Source organism: Mustela lutreola, chromosome X (assembly GCF_030435805.1).
Source record: "Mustela lutreola isolate mMusLut2 chromosome X, mMusLut2.pri, whole genome shotgun sequence".
Lineage (NCBI taxonomy): Eukaryota > Metazoa > Chordata > Mammalia > Carnivora > Mustelidae > Mustela > Mustela lutreola.
Genome location: NC_081308.1, coordinates 55,979,876 through 55,993,001, shown reverse-complemented (window position 1 = coordinate 55,993,001; position 13,126 = coordinate 55,979,876). Strand labels below are relative to the sequence as shown.

Genomic DNA, 13,126 nt, shown 5'->3' with positions numbered 1-13,126 from the left:
TTTAATCATGTGCCGTGGGGTCTGCGAATATCCCCACAAAACAGTAAGATCGACGAAAGGAGCTATTGTACAACTTCTCTGAAGTTTACCTCAAATTGTTTAGCTTAGGTAAACAAACATTTAAAGACAATCAAATCTAGAATTTAACATCCATAAAGGTGTGTTACTAAAACATAATTTTTCTCTCTAAAATAACCCTCATTTACAGAGATAGCCAAATCAGGACTAATTCACTTGTGAAACAAGTCCAGTTTTAACAAACTTGGCCTAATTATTTAGATAAGCTCAGCAAGAACCATTGAGTGTGATCAATAGATCTTTTAGCATCTGCTTTGCTGGAACTTTTTATAAGGAATCTCTAGGTTAAACTTTTAGTAGCCTCTCCGGGCCAGAAGCCAAGCCCTGTACTTGCCATCAGGCATGCCTGCAATACCTGTCGATTTGGGTGAATTCCTCTTCTGAGACTGCACCTACCAAGGAGTGACATTCTTTACTCACCTGGTGAGGCTGCTGGGAACTCTGTAAGCAAGGTATCAGGCCAACAGTCCCAAGGGGCTTTATGGCTCCAGGTTTCATAAAGTCAACCTTAGTTCCTTTAAACTGTCTGGTCATATCTGAGTCTTTTCAAATATGACATCCCAGTCAAAGCCTTTGTAAAATAAACAGTTTCCAATGGTGTCCTGTTACAAGGAGAACAGATTCTTATTGAACTTATGCAAATGACTGATTGCCATGGAAGAATGCTTCCTGAGACCTTTTGGTTTCAGAGGGTTCATATAGAGAGAAAAGCTTGAATGCTTTGAGCACTTTTACAAATGAGCACTTATACAACTCTATAAGTTACAGATAACTAGGAGGAAGTATCCCTAGTCTGGAAGAGCGAACATTATAGAGAACCAGCAATGTTTAAAGTAAGACAAAACATTAAGAGACACAACATTATAATCTTTTAGTTCATTTAGTCCCATGTTACTAAATCTGGTGAATGCGGCTTTAGTCAGTTTTGGAAATTCTTACCCATTTCAGTTTTAGGATTTTCAAGTATATCAAATATCTGTATTTGTCCTGAAAGTCCTTTATAGGAATCTCCTTGAAGATAAAACTCATTTTACAAGAAAATTAAAACAATTATAAATGACAAAAACTCAGAATGGATATGGTTAGAGCTAAAGAGACACGGGAGTTTACAATTTAGCTGCAAGGAAATCAGGTTATTTCTGTGATACATAACATTTCCATAATTACAGTATCAAGCGATGATCTCTCAAAACATTAAAACTTTAAGAAGTGCATAGAATCTCTAGAATAGTTATAGCATTTTCCCAAATGTAATCCAAGGTTTATCATTGGTTCAGTAGTACTTCATGAGCAACTTCATATACCAAGGAAAAGCCTGAGTTAAAGAGATTTACAATTTAAATCCTGTCAACATTTCCTAAAATCTTAGAAAGTGTTGAAGCACATGCCTAAATATAACTAGGGATGTTAAACACCTGATAAACAAAACATAGAAACTGGTTTTTCTGGGCAGGCAAAGAGAAAACCATTTACATTTTCTTAACAGCAGATCAATTGATCTAAGTAAACATTGTCCTTTTGAACAGAGACAATTTCAGTCTTGTACCAATGTACCTTTAAAACCCATTCATTTCAATCTTAGTTCATTCTTGATCATAGCTAAAATTCCTTTTCTTCAGATTTCCCTTCACAAACCTTCTACAACTTTCCTTTGCATTCAGGTTTTGTCCCAAGCCATTTCCTTCCAAACAACCATCTCATTTAGGACAAAATTACCTTCCCTTACCTTCAACAAAATGTATTCCCATTCCTTAAATCTTTCTTACATATCTCCTACTTTCCTACATACAGTTTCCCTTTATTTCCATCAGTCTTAGTTACACTAAGCAGAACTTTGTATTCTTAGAAACACCTTTAGTTATTAGCCAATTGTGAACTGTTACAACAGAATTCTTCAGGTGGCAATTTATCAATCAGTTAAGTGGCAAACAAGTTTACCAACAGATTTAAATACTCTTAGTTTCCTTGCAATAAGAAGTCAAAAGCACAAACCTACATCCAGTAATTAACGACTTAGCTTTATATGCTGTTTGGTTAAGATATAGATGTCCACAATTTAATTCCATTGTCATCCAAGCAAAACTTTAAAACTTTCAGGTTACCAAAGACTTTTAAAGTTACTTCAGCAATTACCCATTAGAACTTTGAGACAGACAATTAACCATCAGTTTAGTCATTTCTTTGCTAACATATTTTAATAACACAAGCTTATCTGACCTTCAGTAAACTTTGATAGAATAAAAGTTTCACATTTACTGCTGTAACTTCAAAGACACATCTTATCTTAATTAAACCAACAAACTCAACTTAGTTCCAACTCTGATTTATGTTCCACCTGGACCCACTCCACTTTGAATGTTTACGTTTACCTGAGACATGCGTGGGAAGATCTGGAGTGGGGAGGTGTTAGGTCCAGGAGGTGTTGTTCTTGCTCTTTGACAGTGAAGAGAGAAGGAGCTGTGGTGCATGATCTAGAGGCCCGTCATGCAGGCTGCACACACGTTGGTACAGAAACACGTAAGGGGGAAAGAGAAGACACAAAATGCCGCCAGGAGGCAGAGAAAAGATTCCTGGTTTTAGAGCTCATAAAGCCCAACAGAGGAGCAGACACCATGTTTTCCCCTCAGCCAGGGGGGAGGGGTTAGGCAGTCCAAGTCAGGCCAGAGAACACAGGGAAACTTCCCCGAAACAAAGAGAGTTTCGGCAGCTGCTTGGGAATATTCCTTATAGTCTCTGTCTTGAGTTAGACTAACCCCAGTTGGCTCCAGTTAACCTTAATCAAGGGAAACACAAAGGGCGACGAGAAAGACACATAAAACAATTAACAAGCCGGCAAAGGAAAACGCTGCGTGATTTCGGTGCAACACCGAAAGTACAGATTCAGAAGGCCGCGAGGAACTGCAAGTTTCCTCTGAGGCCTACAGACAGACGTATCCCTCGGATACTTGTGGGGCCCCAAAAAACCGGGCCCCTCTGATCCCTGGGGCGTCCCCCAGGGTGGCAGGGGAGAAGTCCGAGTTCGTCAACTCCTTCTCAAGCTGCCCAGAATACAGAGCTACTACGCGTAGTAGTACAGTCCTATACAGGCGTATAGGCAGGACAGAGGACAAACAAGAACACGAGACAGGAGACAAGAACACAGTTATTAAAATTTAAATGCTGGCCAGCTTACCTCCCAGTGGGAGTCGGTTGGATCCTTGGGCAGGAGTCCAATGATCTCCGTGGGACCTCCAAATGAAAGACCCGCGGATCCCCTTACCCAAGAATTCAACACTGCCACAGGATGCAAACAGCAAGAGGTTCTTTATTGTAGCGCAGGCGCCTGCGGGTGGTCAGCAGCTCCTGCTAGCTGAGCACACCTGGCTGGGGTGGTGCAGGATTTTTATAGACAGGTACAAACAAGTCCCGGATGGGACGGGGCCGATTGGCTGACAATTTGAACATTTGAAAAAAGGCATACTTGGTGTTAGCGGATTGGCCTTGGAAGACCCCCTCGCGCGAAGAGAAAGGCGGGAAGGGGAAACAAAGAGGGGAAGTTTGACCTTATTACTCAGCAGAAAGACATCCTGTCTACGTGACTATGCAGCCCCCCCCCCCCCCCCGTCTACGTGACCTACGTGACCATGCAGCCCCCTTGCCTATGTGACCATGCCTCGGCTATTAGGAGAAGGTATCTTGTTCAAACAGGAGACAAGTGTCATGCCCCCAAAGCCAAGCAGCCACAGAAAGGCAAAAGAGCAGCCACACTGAATTCAACCCTGGGGGAAGGGTCCCTTCACTGCAAGGGGAGGAGGGGCACTTCCACACAACAAAAGAGCAGTTAATTAGTTAACGACGGGGGGGGGGGGTGTCTTTCAACTCTGAAAAGGTAAAAGCCTAGACAGTAAAAAGATCCTGGGCTGAGGGGTGAGGGAGGAGGGTGCAGAGAGAGGAGAAGAAACAAAAAGATGAGGAACAGGGGTTTTCAAGGCAATGAAACTAGGCTGTAAGATACCAACAGTAGGTAAATAACATTATACATTTTTCAAAACCCACAGAACTATAGAAAGAGGAGTGAACCTTAATGTAAACCATGGATTTTAATTAATACTGTATCAATGCTGGTGGTTCATCAGTTGTAACACATGTACCACAACAATGTAATACATTAATAATAGGAGATAGTGAAGTTAGAAGAAAAATAACTTCTCTTTGTACTCAGGGGTATTTCCTATCTGAACCCAGTTAAAGTACAAATCCCCCAAAAGGCCAGAAGTTGGGAGATCACAAGAGGTGTTGGAACACAGGAAAATAAATGAGCAAACCAGACAAGCTGCAGGTAATTAAGAACCATTAACCATAAGAGAAGCAGTGACATCACTCAAAATTAAAACCAAGTAGAGTTTAAAAGTTTAGCTACTTTACTAACTAGCTGCAATCAGGGATGGCAAACAAAGACTAATTCAAAGTAACCTGGGAATTAATCATTTAAAACTTACCAATAATCTGAAATTAGTAGCTTTAATGCTATGAAAATTACATGGATGTGGAAAGATTGAAGTTCTCTAAGCTGCCAAGAAGTAAAACACTCCTTCCCAGATACATGGACTTATAAAATCACTATATACTATCTCCACGAGAAGCAGAATCCCCCAGAACCATCACTCTGTAATGATGAGAAGTACTAAGAGGGCATATGAAATTTATGAGCTCTGCCCTGAAACATGTCCCATTTCATCGAGACAAAAAACCAAAATAGTTAAGCACTAATCTGCACACTACATAGGGGTTGAAAGACATAGAAAGTTTGTGTGAGCTCACGTATGTGTGTATTTCCAACCATTCTTGAAAACAATGGACAACAGAGATGAATAAATGTCCCTGTATATCCCATAAATATTCCTCAAATATTTATCATGCAACTCCAGCTCTGCTCTAAGACCTGGGGACACAGTCATGAAAAGAAAAGACAAGGTCTCTGCTTTTAAGGAGCAGATATTCTAATGCAGAAATGAGAAAATAAATATGTAAACAAACATTATATTAATGAACAGTGATCAAATAGTGATTAATGAATAGTGATCACAGCTAAAAAGAAATGAGGACACAGTAAAGGTCTGAGTGACAAATGGGATGTATTTAAACTTGGATGAACCCGGAAATATAGAACAATGAGTTGAGATCCAAATGACACAAAGGAGCTAGCCACAGGAAGTGTGGGAAGAGTGTTCCCGCCCAAGGTATCAGCATGTATACAAAAATGTCCTTGGAGCTCCTCCCTCCAGCCCCTGCTCTCAAATCTCTGCCCCAGCTAGGTGGGGACATAATCTAGGACTTGTGTCTCCCAAAACTCATTCTAAATGTTTGTTCAGTGACTAAATTATTCAAGCTTGAGAAATTAAAAACATATGCTAACAAGATCTTCCCACCATCTACAGAGAGATCATCTTAAAAGCATCATGAAATAGTAACACTAAAATTCTAAAAAACTTCTGTTCTAACATTTTAATCAATTTTATATCAAACTCCTTTGTTGAATTTATATACCCATTTGACATATTTATGAAGAGACAAAAAAAAAAAACCCTACATTCCGTAAATGTATTTATCCATCTAACAAATATTTGAGTACCTAATTACACTCTGTTCCAGCTGATTTCTTCTCTTTATCTCTTTTTTCCCCTCAATTTAACACCAATCATAAATTATGTAGGCTTTTAGTTCGCTTTTCAAAATTAATTTCTTGAGCTATTTAAAGGAATTATCCAGTGCTAGAGTTCTCAACACTGGTCACACATTACAATCACTTAAGGAACTTTTTTTTTTTTAAGATTTTATTTATTTATTTGACACAGAGAGAGAGATCACAAGTAGGCAGAGAGGGAGGGAATCATGCTCCATGCTGAGCAGAGTGTCCCATGCAGGGCTCGATCCCAGGACCCTGAGACCATGACCTGAGCTGAAGGCAGAAGCTTAACTCTCTGAGCCACTAAGGCACCCCCTCACCTGAGGAACTTAAAAACAAAAAGCCCAAAGGGCACCTGGCTCGTTCAGTCACTGGAGCGTGCAGGTCTTGATCTCAGGGTTGTGGGTTCAAGTCCCCTGTTGGGTGTAGAGATTACTTTAAAAAAAAAAAAAAGAAAAAGCCCAAGCCCAAGTTTGTGATTAATTTGTTTAAATGTTTCAAGAAATTTGATGCTAAATGTTGTAAAACTAGTTAAATAACAAAAAGATATATTTACATAATACTTCTTGCTCTCAAATTTTGAACAAAGAACTTACTAATAATCAATAACTTAGTAGGCCAACATTTTATTTAAATAAGTTTTATGGTACTACAAAGAATGAATTATAAAATCAAAAGCAAGGAGAAATGGGCATGGTGTGAACATGGGGAAGCAAGAGAAAGCAAGCAAGTATGCTTAGCTTTGAGAATGCTTAGCTCTGAGATCCTTCTCTGAGAGAAGGACAGATTAAAACCTAAAAAGAAAGAAAAGAAGGATCCCATGCACTCAAGGAAAGAGAAGTCCCCCAACACCCCTCCTGCTTTTTCCAATATAAACACACAGCTGGGCCGACTTACCACATCCTGGTTGGTACCGACTTTATCAACTTTTCTATTTAGGCCAAACTTGACCGGTCAATGATGGACGGGCTGTGTGCCAAGTGTACCAGTTGTACAACTGACTGTGTAATGGCTGAAACCGGGGTGAAAGTATCAAGAGGCTCTAAGGATTGCGAAAGAGCCAAGATTCAAACAATTACCACGTACACACAAGACAAACTATGCAGATGACTGCTCAGTACGGAAGCAATTCAGAGTGTTACACTGTGGCATCAGCTGACCCAGACCCAGAAGATTGCTGGAGTTCCCATCATGGACATCTCTAACCATATAGACGACACTGAGCGAATGTCAGATGATGACAGAGCCCCTCACTCCTATGTCTTAATAGAGTTCCTCAGCTCTCCTTTACCAACTTTTCCTGTTGCCAGTTCATACAAGCAATTCTCCTTACCCAGTTCCTCTGTTCTGAGCTATGGCTGAAGACACTCACTTTTTTATGTTTTGAAACTGATTATCTTGTACCATTTTACTTTTTGTTGCATCTTTTTATAAATCAGATGACCGCTCACAAGACAAAAAAATAATAATAATAATAATAATGGAAAGGAAAGATCAAAAGGGAGGACAACAACAACAGAAAAAACAGTTCTTTTTTGCCGGGAACCCTTCTTACAAGTGCCAATCAGATAAACTTTATCTGATGTTACATCGTCACAACTCCTCTATCATCAGGGAAAGTAGTTCACATAAGAAAATTTCTCTATAAAATGAGTTGCAGGCTTACATTCCATATTTGGCTAATTAGAATTTCATTAAGATATCTGTCTCAAACTGATGCGGAAGAGAATGGAATCTTGTCATCAAGCCGTGACATCGAACTAAGAACCCACAGGGTAAGGACTCAGCTCCTGTGATACGAAGACGGCTCCTGGGGATGGGCGAGCCTGGGCAACAGTGGCTGACCTGCGGGCCTGCGGCTATCTGCTGTCTGTCACTCTTCCCTCTTCCTCCTCTGTCAGCTGCTATCCCCAGCCACCTCAAAGTCCACCTCAAACAGCCATCACTTCCCTCTGGTCCCGTTTACCGTAGCTAAACTCCAGGCCAGGCATCCAGATCACCAGCCCTGTGGGAACTTCTTCTAAGGTAAGAGGTGGCCCTATTGGTGAAATGCAGGTGCCAAGGCATGCGGACATTGTGCCATCTTCTGCGCTATTCTTAATGTTCTGATTGTCCCACTTCCCTCAGTTCCCACCTGTGGCCTCTGGAAAGGAACATATTACAGTAGGATTTCCAAGGACTGATGTGTGGGGGTCAGGAGATCTGGCCTGTGATTGGCCCCAACTAGCTGTGTGGCTTTAAAGGAAGTCATCACACCTCAGGCCTCAGTTTCCTTATCTGCAAGCCAGGTTGGATGAGTCTTTTCAGAGGATCTGGCAAAGATCACATAGATAAGCACCACCTCATTATACTAACAAGCAAACAGAAGGCCGGAGGCGAGTGATTTGCCCCAAGTCAGACATAAGCAGGCAGAGAGCAGAGCCGAGGATGGGACCCACATCTGCAGGTCACAGCTAATCAGCCAGCACAGTAAAAACAGATCTGAGCAGCTGCTCATTCTTCCCCTTTTCCGTTTCGTCCATCAGAATGCATGCTCCCTGCAAACAAGGACACACATGACCTGCTTCCTGTCTCAAAATTCCCAGTTCACCCAATTAGAACGGGGAGGAGCCTCAAGGACTTATCCCCCCCACCCACATACACGGTTCTTTTACCTATGGAACATGAGGGTACATACATTCACCATCCAGAGGGCTCCTGCCTTTACTTCTCATGGAAAAGGTCATCATCTGCCTACCCGGGGTGCCAACGAAGCCACAGGTTCCAGAGAGGAACTGACACAGAGAAGTTCGAAGGAGGCAGACTGGCACAGCGCAGAAACAAACTGTCTACCAAGGAAAACTACCCCATGGGGGACTGATTCTCTTTGAAATACGTTCGAGTGCGTGGGAAAATGGTTTTTCAAGAGCCGGTGGACTGACCAGTCACCTGGTACATACAAGATCACATCCGCATTCTGACAAGAGTGGCTAGCCTGCAGTGTAGACCAGGGGTCAGAAAGACAAGGAAGGCACATGGAGACTGGGTGAGAAGCTTCTACGGTGTGATGGCAAGGGCGCACTGCAAAGGTATGAGAAGAGATGGAAAGAAGTATATGGGTTCAAGAGGTTTAGGAAGCGAAATCCACAGGACTTGGTGTGACAGATTAGATTTTGGAAAGGTGACAGAGTAGGAGTTGACTTCTGGTTTCCCGACTCCAGGCTAAACGGATGAAGTGTTTACCGAGAGAGGCAATAGAATAAGAAAGGTGGCTTTTAGTGGAGGAGGTGCTCATGAATTCCGTCTTGAACCTGATGAGTCTGAGGGGCCACAGACACATCCGAGAAGAAAGGTAAGCAAGTCCGATACACAGAACTGGTGCTCAGGAGGCGTGTGGGCCAGAGACAGGAATCTACCTTACCTGCTGATAGGTGGTCATGAAGCTGCACAAAAGGTCATCTAGGGAAAGAAAGCAACACGGGGCTGAGCCCATAATGAGCATTCAGTGGCTACCAGGAGCATGACTTTGCACAGGAGACACATCAGAGAGGTAGAAGAAAGACAGGAAGCAATGCAGAGCATTTGGTCTACTGCGATGTCGAGTAAGGAGACAGAGAAAGGTCAGGTGCGCTGACTTAGAAACAGTTTTGGTAAGAACTCTTTAGTGGAACGACAGGGCCTGAAGGGTGGAAGGTGGGAAAGTCAAGTCAACCCCTGAGCACTGGCTGTGATGGTCGACACTGACAGGGCAATACCTAGAGCTGGGGCATTCAAATGGGAGAGGATCAAACAGGAGCACATGATGGGAAGGAGTGCAGGGGAGAGGATCCTTGCAGGCTCCTGGAAGGGCAGGAGGGCATGGACTCTTAGCCAGAGTGGAGACTGAACCCGAGGAGGAAGGAGAGCCCCTCCCCGTACCAGGCGAGGAGGAGAGGGGACAAATACAAGAATGGGATCATGATCAGCAGGATGGAGGAGGTCCCGTGGGATGGCTGCTAATTTTTCTGTACGACTGGAGATGAAGTCATATGTTGAGATGGAAGAGGAAGGCTACATGTGATGTCAATAGCACACCCATGTAAATGGTCTAATTTATCTGTTATGCCACTTTCTCCCCCTACTACCAATACCTTATGTCCTGCTCATCTATTAGTTGGCTGTCAACCCAAAGGATTTTCGTATTTCTAAGCCGACAAAGTATGATGTTGCCAGTGCCTCTGCCCCAGGTGACCCTTCCCCATCTGCCATTCCTGCACTTTGATCACCTACCTCTTTTGCATACCTTTCCCATTCTATTTCTCATTAGATCTCATAAACATGACTTTTTTTTTAAAGATTTTATTTATTTATTTGACAGAGAGAAATCACAAGTAGATGGAGAGGCAGGCAGAGAGAGAGAGAGAGAGAGAGAGAGGGAAGCAGGCTCCCTGCTGAGCAGAGAGCCCGATGCGGGACTCGATCCCAGGACCCTGAGATCATGACCTGAGCCGAAGGCAGAGGCTTAACCCACTGAGCCACCCAGGCGCCCCTAAACATGACTTTTTAAGTAGTCTCCTGCCACCAGTCCACTCGAACTCAACAGATATGACCATGCAACTTCCTGCTGTAAACCTGACTGCAGCTCTACCGTGAAGACTGCATCAATGTGGACCCCTCAATGTATGCAGTGTCCAAGGTGCAACCCGCAGCCCCACCCCATCTCCCTTTCTACCATCCCAGTCTCATTCCAAAATGTGCCAAACAAGACACCTATGTAGAAATACAACCCCGACAGCAAGCTCTCCACTCATTTCTGCCTCGCAACTGTAACTTAACAAAACATCTCTCTGACGGAAACACAGATTGCAAATAACCTTTATCTCCAGCTCCCACATAGAAGATCAATACCACTTTACACAGAACAGCTGTTCCATGTATTTTTCTTCTATGTATGAAGGGGTCACGTTCATTAACACTACAAATTGTACATTATATTCAGAAATTTCAGAGCCTTGAAAGAATATGGAATTGCTGGCATTCTAGCCACTTTCCCAGTTTGCTCTCTCCCTACCTCTAAGTCCTACTTTAGAACTGCTATTTTGAGATTTCTATTTTCCGAAGCTGCTTTGACCAAAGGCATTCTGTCAGCTCAGAGTGAGAAAGATGGCGGGGCGAGGAAGTGTGAGAAAATGCTAGTGTTAGGCCCAAAGAAAGCCTGACGAAGTCCAAAGACAGACAAGCTAAAGAGACTTCCGTGCTTTGAGATTCTTTAAGTCTGTGTGTGTGCTTTTCTTCTTCCAATGACCTCTCTCCTCATCACGTGTCCTTCGTTAAAAAAAGGTTTCTGGATCAGAGAATTCACTCTGTGCTCTCCTTCAGACACTCCATTCAATTTACACCTTTTATTACAGTGGCTTAACATCACCATACAAGAACAAGAGTACAATATACCTTCATCTAGACATCCCTACATATTAAAAATGATATGGCCACACCGCAGAGGATCCAGACATAAGCACTTTTAAAACCAGAGTTTGGGAGATGTGATCTGAATGCAAGTATCAAAAAGGAACTAGCTGGTTAACCCAAAAAAGAAAAAAACATATTATGACTTGAAGCCATAAAAAAGTAAGAAATTCAAACTCTTTTCAGAATTTTAGGTACCGGCAGAGCCAAAACTTTTTAACACTGAACCCAGCTACTAAATCCCAATCCTTAGAAATTAAACATATACGTTTTGATAGTTTAAGTACAGACCCAGAGGGATACAGAAAACAGATAAAGCTCCTCCTGGCTCTGATTCAAACCTTGGCACATTTTCAAGGCTATGTCTGATGAACCTTTCCTGTCAGTAAAGTCTTTTCAGTTTAAATTTCTATTCTGTAAGTTTATGTCCTACAGTTATCTGCTGCCAGCTTCAGGCTGACCTCACCAAGAGAAGTAGGGCAACTTTAGAAAAGGAGCTTGGTATGCTTTGTAGTACTGGACCAGAACCAGTAAGGACAGTACAGTCTTTCAGATTTCTCATTCCGGGAGCTTAAGACGAAAGTCAGGCATAAACGTTAGGTTAAGTGCCTTTTTGACCCGATTTCTGGTAAGTACGTGCGTTCAGAGATGTGTTCAACGCACAGTCGCTGAGCTTCTAGGCACAAGGCACTGGGAGACTTCTGTCAGGCCGGGGGAGCGGCGGTCTGACTGTGCCGCACGGTACCAGAGGCGGATCCTACGGGTCCGGGGCTTTTACGTTTAGCTCAAAACCACTTGCCCTGAACGTTCAGGCCTTTTCATTCAATGTGTACGATTTCACAGGAGTGCTTTCTTCAGGCTGCACCTAGCCCACCCGAGGCCAAGAGACTCACTGCGAAGTGCAGTGAGGTCCCGGCCGAGGACCCCTCCGGGGCGGGGACGGCCCAGGAAGCCCGCAGGAGAAGCCCGAGGAGAGGCCCCGGAGGGCCAAGGAGGGCAGGCCACACACGGCCCGGCTCCGGGGAGCAGAGACCAGGCGCGCACCTTCATGAACTCGTCCTTGTCGAAGCAGAGCGTGTCCGGCCCCTTGGGCAGGTTCATCCTACTTCTCTCCATCCCGCCGGCCGCCGCCTCTCAGCACCAACACTCCAGCGAGAAGGAAAGGTAGGAGGCTGCGCTCCCCAACGCTATGGGTGAAGCCACGGCGTTTCCACCTCACAGAAGGCACCGCTTCCTCCAACATGGCAGCGCCCTCGCCGCGGCCAATGAAAGAGGACGCCGCAGGCGCGCCTCCGCCTGCCTCCACCAAGAGAGGAGCCCGGACCGATGCCGCCGAGCCAGCAGGTGATCCAGCCCCGTGTGGCGGAGGGCGACACTACAACCCCGAGTACGTTTCTTCGGAACAGTCCTGTCGCCTGTGCGGCCGGGTGAGCGGGAGAGGGGAGGGCGGGGAGGGTCATGGGCGCTCCCTCCCCACCTCGCCGTTTCCCTCGGAAAACCGGCCTGCGAGCCTCTTCCAGGACCTTCTCCCGAGATTGTCCCGCGGGAAGCATAGCTGTGGCGGGATGCTGGCCCTTTACTTCTGCGGCCGGTTGTCCAGAGTGGGGGGCGCATCCCGGTGTCAGGCCTCCGGTCCCCCGGCGCCGCCGCTGCAGCCGCCTGGGCGCGGAGGCCTCTGTGGGAACCCGGCTTCCGCCCTTAGCCCCGGCACCCACCCGCGAGCGTGGCTTCTCCCCCGCTGAGCTTGGCTCCAGCGATCTGTAGGGAGGAAGGTGGTCAGCTGGCAGCCTCAGGTCGTCTGGGCAGCTCCCAGCTCCACTTCGGCTCAGCTGCGGGGCGGCCACAAGTTTGGGTTCTCAGAGCTCTTAAAGAATCACCTCGCTACCGGCAGACAAAACGCAGCCGACAAGTAGATGTGCGAGCATGTTTATGTCCAGTCCACTCTAGAATGGGCGGAAT

General features: G+C 44.7%; 1 protein-coding gene across 1 annotated transcript in view; it reads right to left on the bottom strand.

The window, feature by feature from the left end:
* LOC131822047 (conserved oligomeric Golgi complex subunit 2-like) overlaps window positions 1-12,437 on the bottom strand; it is a 502,532-nt gene extending 490,095 nt beyond the window's left edge. Inside the window, exon 1 of the mRNA XM_059158438.1 lies at window positions 12,212-12,437. Coding sequence (XP_059014421.1) covers window positions 12,212-12,283 — 72 coding nt within the window. The 5' untranslated portion in view covers window positions 12,284-12,437. The remainder of the gene's footprint in view (window positions 1-12,211) is intronic.
* Window positions 12,438-13,126: the final 689 nt, after the last annotated feature.